At 41.5% G+C, this 13,954-nt stretch overlaps 2 protein-coding genes across 2 annotated transcripts in view; one reads left to right on the top strand and one right to left on the bottom strand.

Annotated features, from left to right (window-relative positions):
- Positions 1 to 11,617, top strand: part of CLCN6 (chloride voltage-gated channel 6) — a 29,480-nt gene extending 17,863 nt beyond the window's left edge. Inside the window, exons 17-23 of the mRNA XM_075603450.1 lie at positions 654 to 760; positions 1,757 to 1,943; positions 2,300 to 2,457; positions 2,716 to 2,872; positions 4,108 to 4,215; positions 5,509 to 5,634; positions 6,314 to 11,617. Coding sequence (XP_075459565.1) covers positions 654 to 760; positions 1,757 to 1,943; positions 2,300 to 2,457; positions 2,716 to 2,872; positions 4,108 to 4,215; positions 5,509 to 5,634; positions 6,314 to 6,394 — 924 coding nt within the window. The 3' untranslated portion in view covers positions 6,395 to 11,617. The remainder of the gene's footprint in view (positions 1 to 653; positions 761 to 1,756; positions 1,944 to 2,299; positions 2,458 to 2,715; positions 2,873 to 4,107; positions 4,216 to 5,508; positions 5,635 to 6,313) is intronic.
- On the bottom strand, positions 10,215 to 13,219 carry LOC142496689 (natriuretic peptides A-like). The gene is made up of 3 exons (XM_075603457.1): positions 12,925 to 13,219; positions 11,327 to 11,644; positions 10,215 to 10,506 (listed from the first exon to the last, which is right to left on the bottom strand). The coding sequence occupies exons 1-3, from the start codon at positions 13,039 to 13,041 to the stop codon at positions 10,501 to 10,503; spliced, it is 441 nt and encodes a 146-aa protein (XP_075459572.1). The 5' UTR covers positions 13,042 to 13,219; the 3' UTR covers positions 10,215 to 10,500.
- Between the last annotated feature and the right edge of the window lie 735 nt (positions 13,220 to 13,954).

Raw genomic sequence — 13,954 nt, 5'->3', positions numbered from 1 at the left:
CATGCAAATGAAGATATCTTAATTGGATATTCATATGCTACGTAATAAACCGCAAGATTGCACTTTACTTTGTAAGAGATCTTTTTCCATCAGGGGAATCTATTATATTAATATCCTTCCTTCCTTGTGTAGTACTAAAAATACCTATTCTCCTGATCCCCTCGGGGTGAGATATTTTAAAAGAAGATATATATATATATATATACACACACAAAATATTCTCTTCCTCCTTTCCATAAAATACTCATTTGCATGAAATAAAATGGATTTGAAGCAAAGGTGACAGTGCTTATTTGCATGTCATTTCCCAGAATCCCTAGCTGCAGTGGAAGCACTGTATGCTAAGAAATAATGGTGAAAATCTGGGTTGCAGACCTGTCTGAGACATGTGAATGTGCTCACAAGTGATATTTTTATATGCATCAAATAAAACACACTTGCTGCAGGAAGTGCGTGGAAATTGGATGTTATTTGGAGCAATTTCTCGGCACAGAATTTTTTTTAATGAAGGCAATAAACTCCTGATTTTTAGTTTTTTTTTTTCTCTACCACATGAGATTGTATTTTGTCTGTGTGACTGTGCGTGGCAGAACGCTGTTTAATGAATGTGCCCCTTTGTGGGTTAAGGTGATGTCGGGGTCTCTTTCTTTCAGGTTGCGAAGTGGACTGGTGATTACTTTAACAAAGGCATTTACGATATCCATGTGAGCCTGAGAGGTGTTCCACTGCTGGAGTGGGAAACGGAGCAGGAAATGGACAAGTAAGGAACACACCTGGTATGATCTATGCCTCTGTGTAGCCATTTACAAAATGGATCTGTTTAAATTGTCCATTTTTTATTTTTGCAAATTGAAAGGTCTTTGCTATAATTCAATGTTTCAATCCACCGTTTCCCTCTTTCCATGAATTGCAGCTCCTAAAACCTCTTCCCAGATCATTAAAAGCGGCAGTCCTGCATTCCTTATTTATCTATCTTTTTAAAATAAAATAAAAAACAAAACATTCTGCTGCTTTAAGATAGGCACAAAATTAACCAAGTACAGCATTAAGCTTATAGGGTTCAAACCAAGGGACTATTGTCTTCATGTCTGAAAAGTTGATTGATAATTTTGTTTTTAACAACTGGAGTCTGACTAAGACTTTGTAACTTCATGCTAAAATAACACAAATGATGTAATCTGCTTCCTATCCGAGCCGCTGGTATAGGAGGAGAAGGTACTTAACATGCAGTACAGTATAGCAAACACAATACAGATAAGTGAACTAACATGGCAAGTTTCAATTTGCAATTTACAAATCCTTCATGGCCTCTTTCAAAAATAATTTAAAAAAGATTGCCAAATTGAATAAAAAACATTGATTCAAATGACGCCGCGGGGTCACGTGATATCATTTGACGCCAGAGAGAAGATAAAGAGGGGGGCATGAGCAGGCAGGGGGGTGCAGAGTGAAAAGTTTGCCCTGCACTGATATAGTCTGGGCTACTCTCTTGAATAAAGCACCAACCGGTGTGAAATGCGTTGGAGTGTTTCGTGCCTTCTTATCCGTAGCATAATAAAAAGCTATATTTTTTCTTTCAACTTGACCCTGGCTCCATTTGGCTCTGCGCTGCTTCATTTGGTTTTTTTTTTGCATACTCTTGAAGTATTTAAGCTTACATACCCCATTTCTGGTATTAATCCCTCAAGACAGTCCATTTCTCAGCACTCTATACTTGTTCAATTTCTAGTGTAACTTTGTCATGTCACTGTTTTAGGCTGCGAGCCAGTGACATCATGGAACCCAACCTGACCTACGTTTACCCTCATACACGCATCCAGTCTCTGGTCAGCATCCTTCGTACAACTGCCCATCATGCTTTCTCTGTAGTGACCGAAAACCGGGGCAATGAGAAGGAATTCATGAAGGGAAACCAGCTGATCAGCAACAACATTAAGTTTAAGGTAAGGTGCTTTGGTCAAAGGGTGATGACTGATATTTTGATACAAGGGACACCTGGATATTGATCACTCACAGGTTGGACCCAAAATAGATACTTGAGTACCTATGGCAGGGATTATAGTGGGGGAGCGTGTGCAATGCCAAAACAAATTAATGTTTTCCTTTGAGCATGCGGCCAAGCGCTTTTAAAGACTTTACAAAGTGTTCTTTCCGCGTGACGGCGCTCACTTGATGTCACAGCCACGCCTCCCGATGCCTGCAGTGCAGATTTCGCGCGCGAGTAACTATAAACGCGGCCTAAGGCTTTGCAAGCTGTTGTGACGCGTTGGGTTGCTGATTCTTTGTTTTCTCTGTACAGAAGGCCAGCATTTTGACTCGGGCAGGCGAGCAGCGAAAGCGAAGTCAGTCTATGAAGTCCTATCCGTCCAGTGAGCTGCGCAATATGTGTGATGAAAATCTTGCCACTGAGGAGCATGTGGAGAAGGAGGACATGTTACAGCAGATGCTGGAACGGAGGTAAAATGTTGAACCCTGTTCACTTAATTAATGTAACTATGTATTTGTAGCCATGTATTATTTGTCATGATAACTCTGTGCCCAGGACATAATTGAAAACAAGAGGTAACTCTCATTGTATTACTTTCTGGTAAAACATTTTATAAATAAAATATTGTTCATTAAAATGAGAAGAGATCAATCTGGGTATTCATACAAATTCTTCAAAAAACATTGATAACCGCATGGCACTTCCCCCTCCCCCCCTGCTCTTCCCAGGTATACCCCTTATCCTAACCTCTACCCTGACCAGTCGCCAAGTGAAGAGTGGACCATGGAAGAGCGGTTTCGACCTTTGACCTTTCACGGCATTGTCTTGCGTTCCCAGCTGGTCACACTGCTGGTCCGTGGAGTATGTTACTCTGAGAACCAGTCGGTGAGTTACTCTCTCTCTCTCTCTCAATCTTTCGGGGGCACTAAAGTTCATTTGTGTAAATAGCAACTCGCTGTGAAGGTCCCATGACCAAATGGCCATACTTGGATAAGATGTCTCTACTTCAATCACTATTTTTAAACATCGCTTGGAACGGGGCAGCTCGCCGTCGGCCATCTCGCCACTAGGTTAAAGGGGTTAACTTTAGGGGGGTTTATGGTAAGGAGTTATGGATTATAGGGTTAGGGGTGAAGGTTAGAGGTTTTAGGGTAAGGGATTAACAAATCTGGGTAAGGAGTTATCGCTGGGGGGCTTTTGGCGTAAGGGGTAAGGTTAGGGGGTTACCTTCGTAGCGAGTTGGCTGCAACAAGTCGTCCTCGGCCGATGTTTGAATGCCTATATTGGTAACCTTGATCTGCGTAGATGAAATACGCCTTCGTAGTCGCATTTTGCTCACTAACCCAAGTAACATCGTGGATATGGTGTTGGCCTTGAATACACAGGCTGGTGGATTAAATTCCTTTGTCGTTCAATTACACGTTTTTGGGCAACTCTCTCTCTCTCTGAGCGTTCCCGCACCTGAAAAGGAATAGCCTATGTTTCCTGGTAAAATATATTTAGAAAACCTGGGGGACTATCCCACATACTTAAAGAGCCCATAGCCCTGTTACTTGCCAGATGTTGTGTCAATTACATCATATATCCCAGCTCAGAAAAAATCATTTACACTGGAGAAGGGGAGAGTGCCGCCCTGTTGTAATATTTTAAAGGCGTGATCCATGCCGGGGAATTTTGATTAGAACAAAACAAACAGGAAGGAAGCAGGGGGTCTCCGGAAGCACTACACCATTATTTCTGCTCCGAGGCCCCTGCTTACAGATCCTTCCGAGGGGGGGGAGGGGGAGCCGGAAGCGCCCTGCTTTCATAAAGCTCCCACAAGCCAATAGGAAGCTGCACCGGATGATGTCACGGCTGCCTATTGGCCCGCAGGACCTTTGAGAAGCGGCCATTATGGGAACCCTGGCTAGTGAGCCAGAGCAGCTGCCGGCACCCCCTCCGAAGGTCTCTATCTCGGGAAGTAGGGGGACCCCAATCCTGAAATGAATGGGGTTCAACTCCGGAGGCCCCCTGCTTCAATCTTATGTAAACAATTGCCCAATTGGATTGCTGCTTTAATATGACTATGGATTTGATGTTCCCATTAATTTGAAAGATGTCCCTTTTTTTTTTAATCTCAGAGCGCCAGCCAGCCGCGCCTTTCACACTCCGAGATGGCGGAGGACTATCCGCGTTACCCGGACATTCACGACGTTAACCTCACCCTACTGAATCCACGAATGATTGTGGTAAGAGAAGGGGTGCCGGGCGTCGTCTTGAAAGTCCATTAAAATGAAAATGTGGTAGATGAATTTTTAAAGAGCACACCGTACAGCACTGTGGAAGCGTCTGCCTCTGTACCTGTACCGGTGCCTCTGTACCTGTACCGGTGCCTCTGTACCTGTACCTGTACCGGTGCCTCTGTACCTGTACCTGTACCGGTGCCTCTGTACCTGTACCTGCCTCTGTACCTGTACCGGTGCCTCTGTACCTGTACCGGTGCCTCTGTACCTGTACCGGTGCCTCTGTACCTGTACCGGTGCCTCTGTACCTGTACCTGTACCGGTGCCTCTGTACCTGTACCTGCCTCTGTACCTGTACCTGTACCGGTGCCTCTGTACCTGTACCTGCCTCTGTACCTGTACCGGTGCCTCTGTACCTGTACCGGTGCCTCTGTACCTGTACCGGTGCCTCTGTACCTGTACCGGTGCCTCTGTACCTGTACCGGTGCCTCTGTACCTGTACCTGTACCGGTGCCTCTGTACCTGTACCTGCCTCTGTACCTGTACCTGTACCTGCCTCTGTACCTGTACCTGCCTCTGTACCTGTACCGGTACCTGTACCTGCCTCTGTACCTGTACCTGCCTCTGTACCGGTACCTGTACCTGCCTCTGTACCTGCCTCTGTACCGGTACCTGTACCTGCCTCTGTACCGGTACCTGTACCTGCCTCTGTACCTGTACCTGTACCTGCCTCTGTACCTGTACCTGCCTCTGTACCTGCCTCTGTACCTGCCTCTGTACCTGTACCTGCCTCTGTACCTGTACCTGTACCTGTACCTGCCTCTGTACCTGCCTCTGTACCTGTACCTGCCTCTGTACCTGTACCTGCCTCTGTACCTGTACCTGCCTCTGTACCTGTACCTGCCTCTGTACCTGTACCTGCCTCTGTACCTGTACCTGTACCTGCCTCTGCTCTGCCTGGGGTAATTCTAGTACAGTTGTGTTCAGGAATATTAACAAAACAAGGTCATTAAGTTAATAGGGATAATGAGTAGTTCTGAGCCAAATGGTTCTGCTATGACAGGAGCGGCCAACTCCAGTCCTCAAGGGACACCAGCAGGTCAAGTGTTAATGATATCCCTGCTTCAGCACAGGTGGCTGAGTTGTTGACTGAGCCACCTGTGCTGAAGCAGGGATATCCTTGAACCTGACCTGTTAGTGGCCCTTTAGGACTGGAGTTGGCCGCTCCTGTACTATGGTGACGGTCACATATGCAGATGTATTTTCAGTAGCCTCTTTCCTTTCTTTCCAATGCTACAGGATGTGACGCCTTACATGAACCCTTGTCCCTTCACGGTCTCGCCTAACGCTCACGCCTCACAGGTGTTTAACCTCTTCAGGACGATGGGTCTGAGACACTTACCGGTGGTGAATGCTGTGGGAGAGGTGAGTGCTTGCAGGTCTGCCGGTGCTTTTGCTGTTGAAATGTGGTATAGAATTGATGGGTTAAATAAAACCTTCTTAAAAATAAGGTTTAAAGTGGCAATCCAAATAGGTGTTTTATCTTATTTTTTATTTTACGTAGGATTGAAGCAGGGGCCCCCCTGGAGCTGAACCACATTAACTTCACCTCTGGGGACCCCATGCTTCCGGAGATACCTCCGTAGGTGGGTGCTAGTAGCTGCTCCAGCTCGCTAGCTGGGGTTTACCCAATGGCCGCTTTTCAAAGCTTTCGCGTCCTGCCGGCCAATCGGAAGCCGACACATCATCAGCTTCCAATTGGCTCACGTGACATGGGAGCTTTAAACGTACAGGAGGTACCGGCGCCCCCTTCGGAGGGAAATATCTTGGGAAGCAAGGGGTCCCTGGAGATGAAATGAATGGGGGTCAGCTCCGGAGACCCTCCGCTCCAAACCTATGTAAATAAAGTTAAACAATGGGCGCTTGGATTGCGCCGCTAAACGGTGTATAAGCAGATCTTTATGTAATAAGCACGACTGCACCTTGGCCAGTAGGTGGCAACAAGCTCTTGGGAAACAATGTTTTTCTTTTCTGGTATGTACCTGATCTGTGGCTGCATATGGCTGACTTCTAAGTGTTTGTATACGAATTGTTTCATTTTTAGATTGTTGGAATAATTACTCGCCACAACTTGACCCACGATTTCCTGCAAGGCCGCCTGAGGCAGCATTATATGACTTCCTGATCTTCCTGTCAAGCGTAACCCATGAGCTCATCTAAGGACTTGTACCCACATTAACCTTCCCTGGAGGGCTGAGCTTTCCAAAACCGCGCCCGGGTTCAGCCACAGGAAGGACTGGTCCTAGTTAGACTCCGCTGCCAGGCTGATGTACGGTTTCCTTTTTGCCTCCTTATACAATCTAAGATTGTGTTTATATTGCCTGGAATCTGCTGCTAAGTATTATAGGCGAGCATTACGTGTGGCAGGGGAACAATGATGAGCACCTCGGTTTAAATGGATTTCTCCCCCTCCGTGTAATATTATGTACTTATTTGGTTTTGTAATCTTTGGTTCACTTGCATTATGTCTCGGCTCTATCACTCGATCCTCTCTTCTCTGAGGAAGCAACACGTCTGATGTGAGAGAAACAGTGGTCACGGACTATAAAGTTATTCGCCAACGCCACGTGGATCAAGCATTCAGGCCCATATTCACTGGGTGGTGCTACTCCATAACACACTTTCCATTTGCCGGATGACCTCCTACAGGCTATTAGTCAACAGAAAGCTGTCTTATCGAATATGATCATTTAGTAGATATGGGCTTTAGTTTGTCATATGGAGAGAAGACTCCCGGAAATTGACATACATCTTTCCTAGAAAGGCATATGATGGAATTTGTAATTGCCATACCCTCAGTACTGGGTACCTGCAGGAGCAGAGACTGGAATAGCACGCCTTTCAGATCGATGATTTTTCTAATATTTAATATATTAAAATGTCGGCACATGTTTCTGGATGTTTCTGGATGTTTTAAAGCGACAGTCCAAGAGGCACTTAAAATATATATATTTAATATATGCATCCTTTGATTATCTTTAATGAAAACTAATTACTGACGCTGCCAATCGCTTTTTTTTTCTCCCGTATTGGATCAGCAAAGGTTCGTGCTTCCTTGGGTTCACGCAATGGCCGCCTTTCGTTTTTTAATCAATCCTTCAGTCAGTGTAACTCTGCGGCTACAATGTACCCTAATATTATTACGGTTAACATTATTGTTACAGTTTGCAGCTTAAACTGCAAGGAACATTGGCAAATGATGATGATCCCAAACAGGATAGTGTTAGAAAAATATTAATTTTGTTAGAGGCAGCCCAAGGGGCACGTAAAGGGAAAAAAAAAAAAAAATATATATATGTGTATATATATATATATATATATATATATATTTATCTCTATCCTTTGATTACCTTTATTGAAAGCTAATTATCTAAGCTGCTGATTAATTCATTCTCCCGTGATTGATCTGCAAAGATCCGGGTTCACGTAATGGCCACATTTTCAATCGATCAACTATGCAGCTACAATGTATTCTATTACTAAGGGTCACATTGCCTATTGTTACAGTTTGCAGCTCAAACTGCAGGGAACATTGCAACACTTTCCTGTTTGATAATTTGTTGCCGAAGATCTTACACTGCTGGGAAAGTGTACTAAAACCTGCTATAGAAATCAAGGGATGATCAGTATATTAATCCCATTTTTAATGGCGTTTTAAGAGTTTCATTTTAAAAAAATGCAGTAAGTATCATCTAATACTACAGAACTGATTTATTTAAAAAAAACGTAGGATATTGCATGGATTGTCTCTCTAATGCTGTTGAGCTCAGTCTTCTGGACTTCTTCCTTCTCTCCATTCTCTGCAACATGAGCATTATTTATGCAGTGACTCAGAAGTTAATCCTGTGGGGTTTTTTTGCGCTAAATCTGTATGGCAAAATGAGGGGAATGTAGCAAGAACTGTAATTTAAATATACAAAGGGATCTTGCTACATGGCTGTGAAATATGGTCTTTAAACACTAGTGACTTTAAAAGTAAGCTATTGATAAGAACTGTGAATACAGAGGAGTATTTCTGCAGCCTATAGCTCTTGTCTATTCTCGTGTAACATTCCATTAATTTTCATTTGCACTTTTTATTTAATTTTGTCATTTTTATTTCATTGTACATAACTTGTGTTTTTAAAAAAAAAAAAAAAAATGTTTTATGTATTTAATTTTTTTTTTTTTTTTTTGCACCAGGGATATCAGTATTATCTTTACCTGTCCAAGTAAAGCATTTTGTGTTCAATTCTTGTCTTCTTTCTTCCCTTCTTTTTTTTTTTTTTTTTTAATATTAATGCAAGGAGCCTTGTTAATTTGATTTGATGTGGGAATAATAATGGATCTATAGAATGTAGTTGTCGGTCTCTTTATAAAGGAATTCATGTATCAATCCTGTCAACAGAGGCATGTTATCCTTATAAAGATTCCTGTACACAGCCTTTTTGCAGCCTGGCACCCTGTGGCAAGAAGGGGGATGATATGGTGTTTGGTTTGTTCCCCTTTTAAGGAGGCTTCTGCATAAATCACATAGGCAATACTAAGGATTTGAAAGGAAGCTGGGTTTATCATCTCTAAATGTCACAATCTTTAAGCACATTTCCTTTAACTGTGATCAAATGCCTTCACCCAAATGCCCTACTTTACATGATTTCCATTAAATATAGATCTTTGAAAGACTACAGAAATGATACATCTCCAGTTATGGTTTTAATATGGCATCCCAACTGTGACCCCTTCTTAGTTGTTCCCTTTGGAAAGAAAGGATTAAGCTGCCATTATACAAACCGTTCAGGCCTGAGGGTAGTAAGAGACTGATTTAATTACTGTGTTCCTGTTGAAAATAAAAATACTTACGTTTCTTGTGAAATGTCAATCTAGTATGCCTCCCAAAAATCAGCCTTTTAAATTAGAACTATATATGATCTAAAAGCATTGTTTGGTCCGCTGAGTGGGCCAGCACCTCCAGAGCAGGCACAGCTAGAATCTCTGTCATTCTGTTTGAGAGAAGTCTTACATTTTGTGTAGACCTGAACTGTCATTGAATTGAGTAGAGAGAACTGAAGGTGCTTGGGAGAATGTCACTGGTCCTTCACATACACCTTTCAATGGATCTGCCTGCTTAAAAGTAAGACCCATGTTCAATATGGTGACACACCAGTAATGCGGGCTGAACAATGCATTAACATGCATCCATGAAGGGGGGAGGGAGAGAGCCAGAGAGAAAATAACCTTGTTTTCAACACCTTGAATATGACAATGATTCAATGGCCTTAACTAGCCAAGTTATTGAACATTCTCAATTTAAACATGTATAAAATGATTAATGTAAAATCTCCCACTGACTGTCTTTTCCAAGCCAGGAAGCTTGTGGTCAGCCTTGATAACATAAAATATATTTTAAGTTGAATTTCCACACTAAATAATACAGCCTGTGTGAGCCAGCACACACTTGAATTTGCAGACATCTCCACAAAGCACCCAGAGGTAACCCATCTCCCCCCTTTTTCTCTCTCTTTCTTACACAATTATTTTTCTTTATTGCAATAGTGGTGGGCAGTGCTGGATTTTTATTTTAAGTTCTATTTTCTGCTGTCACATATCCAAGATTGAGATCTCACAGGGAAATAAAGTGCTGAATGTCAGTATGCCATAATGTCCTGTATCTGCCAGTCCCTTCACTTTAAGAGCTAGTTGGGGAAGCATAACTAATAACTATATTGAAACTAATTACACACATTTGCATCACTGATTTGTCTACAATGTGTGAGAGAACCACAGTGTATAGGGATTGCTTATACTTATTTGTGTGATATATGTCAGAACTAGAGGAGCCCATTAAAATGCTGCCCATCAAAGCTTGTGCCAGAATCTCTAAATAACAAGGACTGATAGCGTTAGTTACACTCATAGGAATCACACTTATAATGAAAACCATTCCATGCTAAGCCTGACAACATGAGGGTAGTAAAAAGGTCTTATTTTATTAACATTCAAGCGCAGAAAATAAACGAAAATATTTAGTGTTCTGTCCAGGGTCCTGAAGCTTTCTACCGCTCATCATAACCATTTGGTGAAGAGTTTGTGAGCTGGCAAAATCTTAAATATAGAAAAATAAACATATTTTGCACAATTTAAACACTGTTGGTGCGCGGTGCTCTTAAATACAATAATCCTTAATCTTTTTTGGATGGTGGATTGTATGGTTGTTGTAGATCAACTGTTGCTTCAATCCCCTGGATGGTTCTTTCAAAACTATATTAAAAAAAACAAAAACAAAAAACTCATTCAGCGATTCTGTTCCATCTATACAAACACAACAAATTAAAAAGCGTTTTTTTTGTTTTTTTTACATTGATCAAACAACCTTTGTGTAAAAAAAACAAAAAAACAAAATGCACTAAACGTATCTTTCAACAGAAGGGTTCTTACTAAAAGGAAGAGCATTCAATATCTTCAGGCAGGAAATGGGGAGCTGCAGAGCTTTGGTAGATGCATTGAACCTGGGGAAATCTTGGTTCTTTTGTAAGTTCTTGCATGGGGTACATGGGTATCAAAAGTAATTGGTATTATTGAATCCTTCCATTTCTGGAGGGTTCAGCAAAACTCTGCTGAATTAGACCCATCCAGCAGAACAAGAATCATGTAGGCATTTGAGCACAAATATATACTTTTTTAAATTATATATATATATATATATATATATATAAAAAATTGAAAAGTATATATTTGTGCTCATACATACATACACACACACACGTGTTTATTTAATGAACCCAAAAGTAGATTGACATTTTGGTCCTTACATGGACCTTTATCAAGACCCTTTGTGTCTAACTTTCCACTATTACATCTATATTCAGAGTTCTGTGCTCAGATCACCCATGCTGCTGACCGAAATTGGTTAACTGTGTGCTCTCATCGCTTATCTATGTGTATGATGGTAAATATGTATCCATTTACATAATTAACATGGTTTTCTGTGAACATCTATTGGATGCACACGCCACCTTATTTTACTTTTAAAAACGAACCCCCTGGCTTTGCCCAATTAGCAGTTTTCTTTACACCTCACCCTGTGGTTATTGCATCCCATACTACTCTGGGCTCCAATTCTGTCGATCCGAGATCCAAAGCAGTCTGATGACCTCCTCAGGCTCCTTGGTGCATTGAGAAGCTCCCGCAGTTTACTTTTCAGTGGGGATAGCTTGTCTGGGAACCCCCAGGAGCCACGGTTGTAGACCATGTCTGTTTGAGGTCTGGTGGCTTCCCCAGTCCAGGAAGAGGCTGGATTAGACAAGTCTGCTATATCGTAGTTCTGGGCAAATAAATCTTGGGTAGGTACTGGTGGTTCTTCAGCTGGGAGTCTGTCTTCCAAAAGCTCCAAGAGACTCTGTGCAAAGATATTGAGACATGGTTTGCCACAAGCAAAAAAACAGTCCAAAGCTAAGGTCATCATTGTAATGCTACTGAAGTGACTTAAATAATCTAAATTATTTTTAAATTGGGGAAAAGCTATTGTGACCATATTTCAGAAATATTTATAATATTCATGCTGAAAAAAAACAAGTGGTGGAGGTTTCCTAAAGTAAGTATTTTTTTTTACATTGGAAGTCGTGCTATTTGTCTCTTGCTAAAAAAGAAATAGTTGTGGTACTCTGGAGATGTAAATTAAAAATGAGTGATTCTCCTTGCCCTTTATTACCATCACACAGATTAATGCTTACTGTGAAAACCCTCATAAAGCAAACTAATTACCCACTACTATGAGGGGTGATCATTTGCAATCCGTGTATGCATTGACCTTGAATACTGAATGTATTTATGCCATATTTTTAATATCTGTAAGTAATATCAATAACAGCAAAAATTACTCCTTCCCCTTAACCGTAGCTGGATGCACTACAAATAAGTCGGCATACCCTACCCTTAACGAAATGTTGGATCATGTTAAATTATTGCTGATATGTCATGGTAATGGAAAGACTGACTAGTATACTACAACAAACTGATCAACAATTCCAGAGTCATGGGAGACAGCGATGAGTTGGGACCATTTTACAAACTCAACACATAACTATCGGGCATGGTTCCGTTTGGTTTGATTAACCCACATCACTAAAAAAAGACAACTCCGACGTGCATTAAAATTGGTTATTTACGGTACGTTCTAACAAAATCAGAACCCCGACACAGAAATAATGTCGTAATACTCGTGACCGATAGCTTAGAAATGTTACAACTTGCATTGTAAAAATGCGTAAAATAAATGTATAAAGTGCTAAGTGTGCCACCCTACCCCGTTTTCCTTTCTCTGTACCCTTTACTCCCCTTTATGTAAATGAAATATTAATAACATGCATGTTAAAAAATAATAATCGTGGTCCACATCTAATCGTGATGGTGCTGGCTCGACATCATTTATTTACTTGTTAATAAATGGAGAGTTGCAGATATGTCCTGGAAACAATGTTATGAACTGTAGTGATGTCAATTAGATTGTAAGCTCTTCGGGGCAGGGACTCCTTTTCCTAATGTTACTTTTATGTTAAAGTGCTTATTCCTGTTATGTCATGTGTGTTACTGCTGTAACGTGCTATGTCCATTGCTGGCCCTACATAAAGATATACATACATACGTACATGTATGTCAAAGTTACCAACTGTCTCTTACCTTTAAATCAGTCAGATCAGAAGATAAGATGGAACTGTGCACTGGATTTCCTCTGGCTTTCATTAGAGCAAGAAGTAGCAGGACACATGTGATGTATCCAACAAATGAGGTCCCCATGGTCTTTGGAGCTTTGTGCCTTTGATCAGATGTCTGCGTTCCACTCTATAAACTGTTGTCTCCTTCCCTGTTTGTCCTGCTAGCCACAATACCGACTCATTTTATATGTGCTGAAATGACCCGAGTATGTCTGAGGAATGAACCCCTCCACATTCTATCACTTCCGGATGATAAAGAAGCTGTTCTGAGGCCAGCAGAAGATTCCCTTTTAAAGTTATCCTTCCCTCCTCACTGCCATAGGCTCTGCAGGGAGGTGGCTTTTTCCACTTGAGTGGGCTGACTACTGCTGGGAGATTCACATTCTTGTTGATTTGGTTGAAGAGGTTTCTCACATGCAGTGTCTGGGTGAAGAAGGGCAAAGCAACTCATCTATCTTTATACCTGCATTCTTTCTCAGTGGTTAATGGAAAATGAGAGAAGATTGAACCTCTTGACCAATGCATTATTATAGGCATGATGCAGATTGTCTAAATTAAAAGTTCTAGTGGTTGTTGGATGAGTAATATCTGAGTGCGTGCTATTAGGCGAGTTCCAACAATCTATTCATGGGTGCTTAATGGTAAAATCCTACATTTTGTTCCAGTAGCTAGCAACTCCATTTTTAATTATTTGTAATTTATCTCCTCACTTGCATACGGCTTCCAAAATGTGAAATTCGGACTGCTCAGACCATGTCAACGCATGCGCATGCAATAGTGAAGCCATTATTTAGAAAACCTAAAGACTGCCATGGTGCTCAAGCTATATATGGATAGGCAAGTTGACTATCGAATCTTACTGCTTTTAAAGACATCTTGTGAACATTGGACCAATGCTATGAATGAAAATACAGGCGCTGATGTATCAACACATATTTGGAGAACAATTTATTATTATTAATACCAAAATAATAAACATACATTGTTGCAGTAGT

The sequence above is a fragment of the Ascaphus truei genome, chromosome 6 (genome assembly GCF_040206685.1).
Source record: "Ascaphus truei isolate aAscTru1 chromosome 6, aAscTru1.hap1, whole genome shotgun sequence".
In the NCBI taxonomy this organism is placed as follows: Eukaryota; Metazoa; Chordata; class Amphibia; order Anura; family Ascaphidae; genus Ascaphus; species Ascaphus truei.
This window is presented reverse-complemented; position numbering and strand designations above follow the sequence as displayed.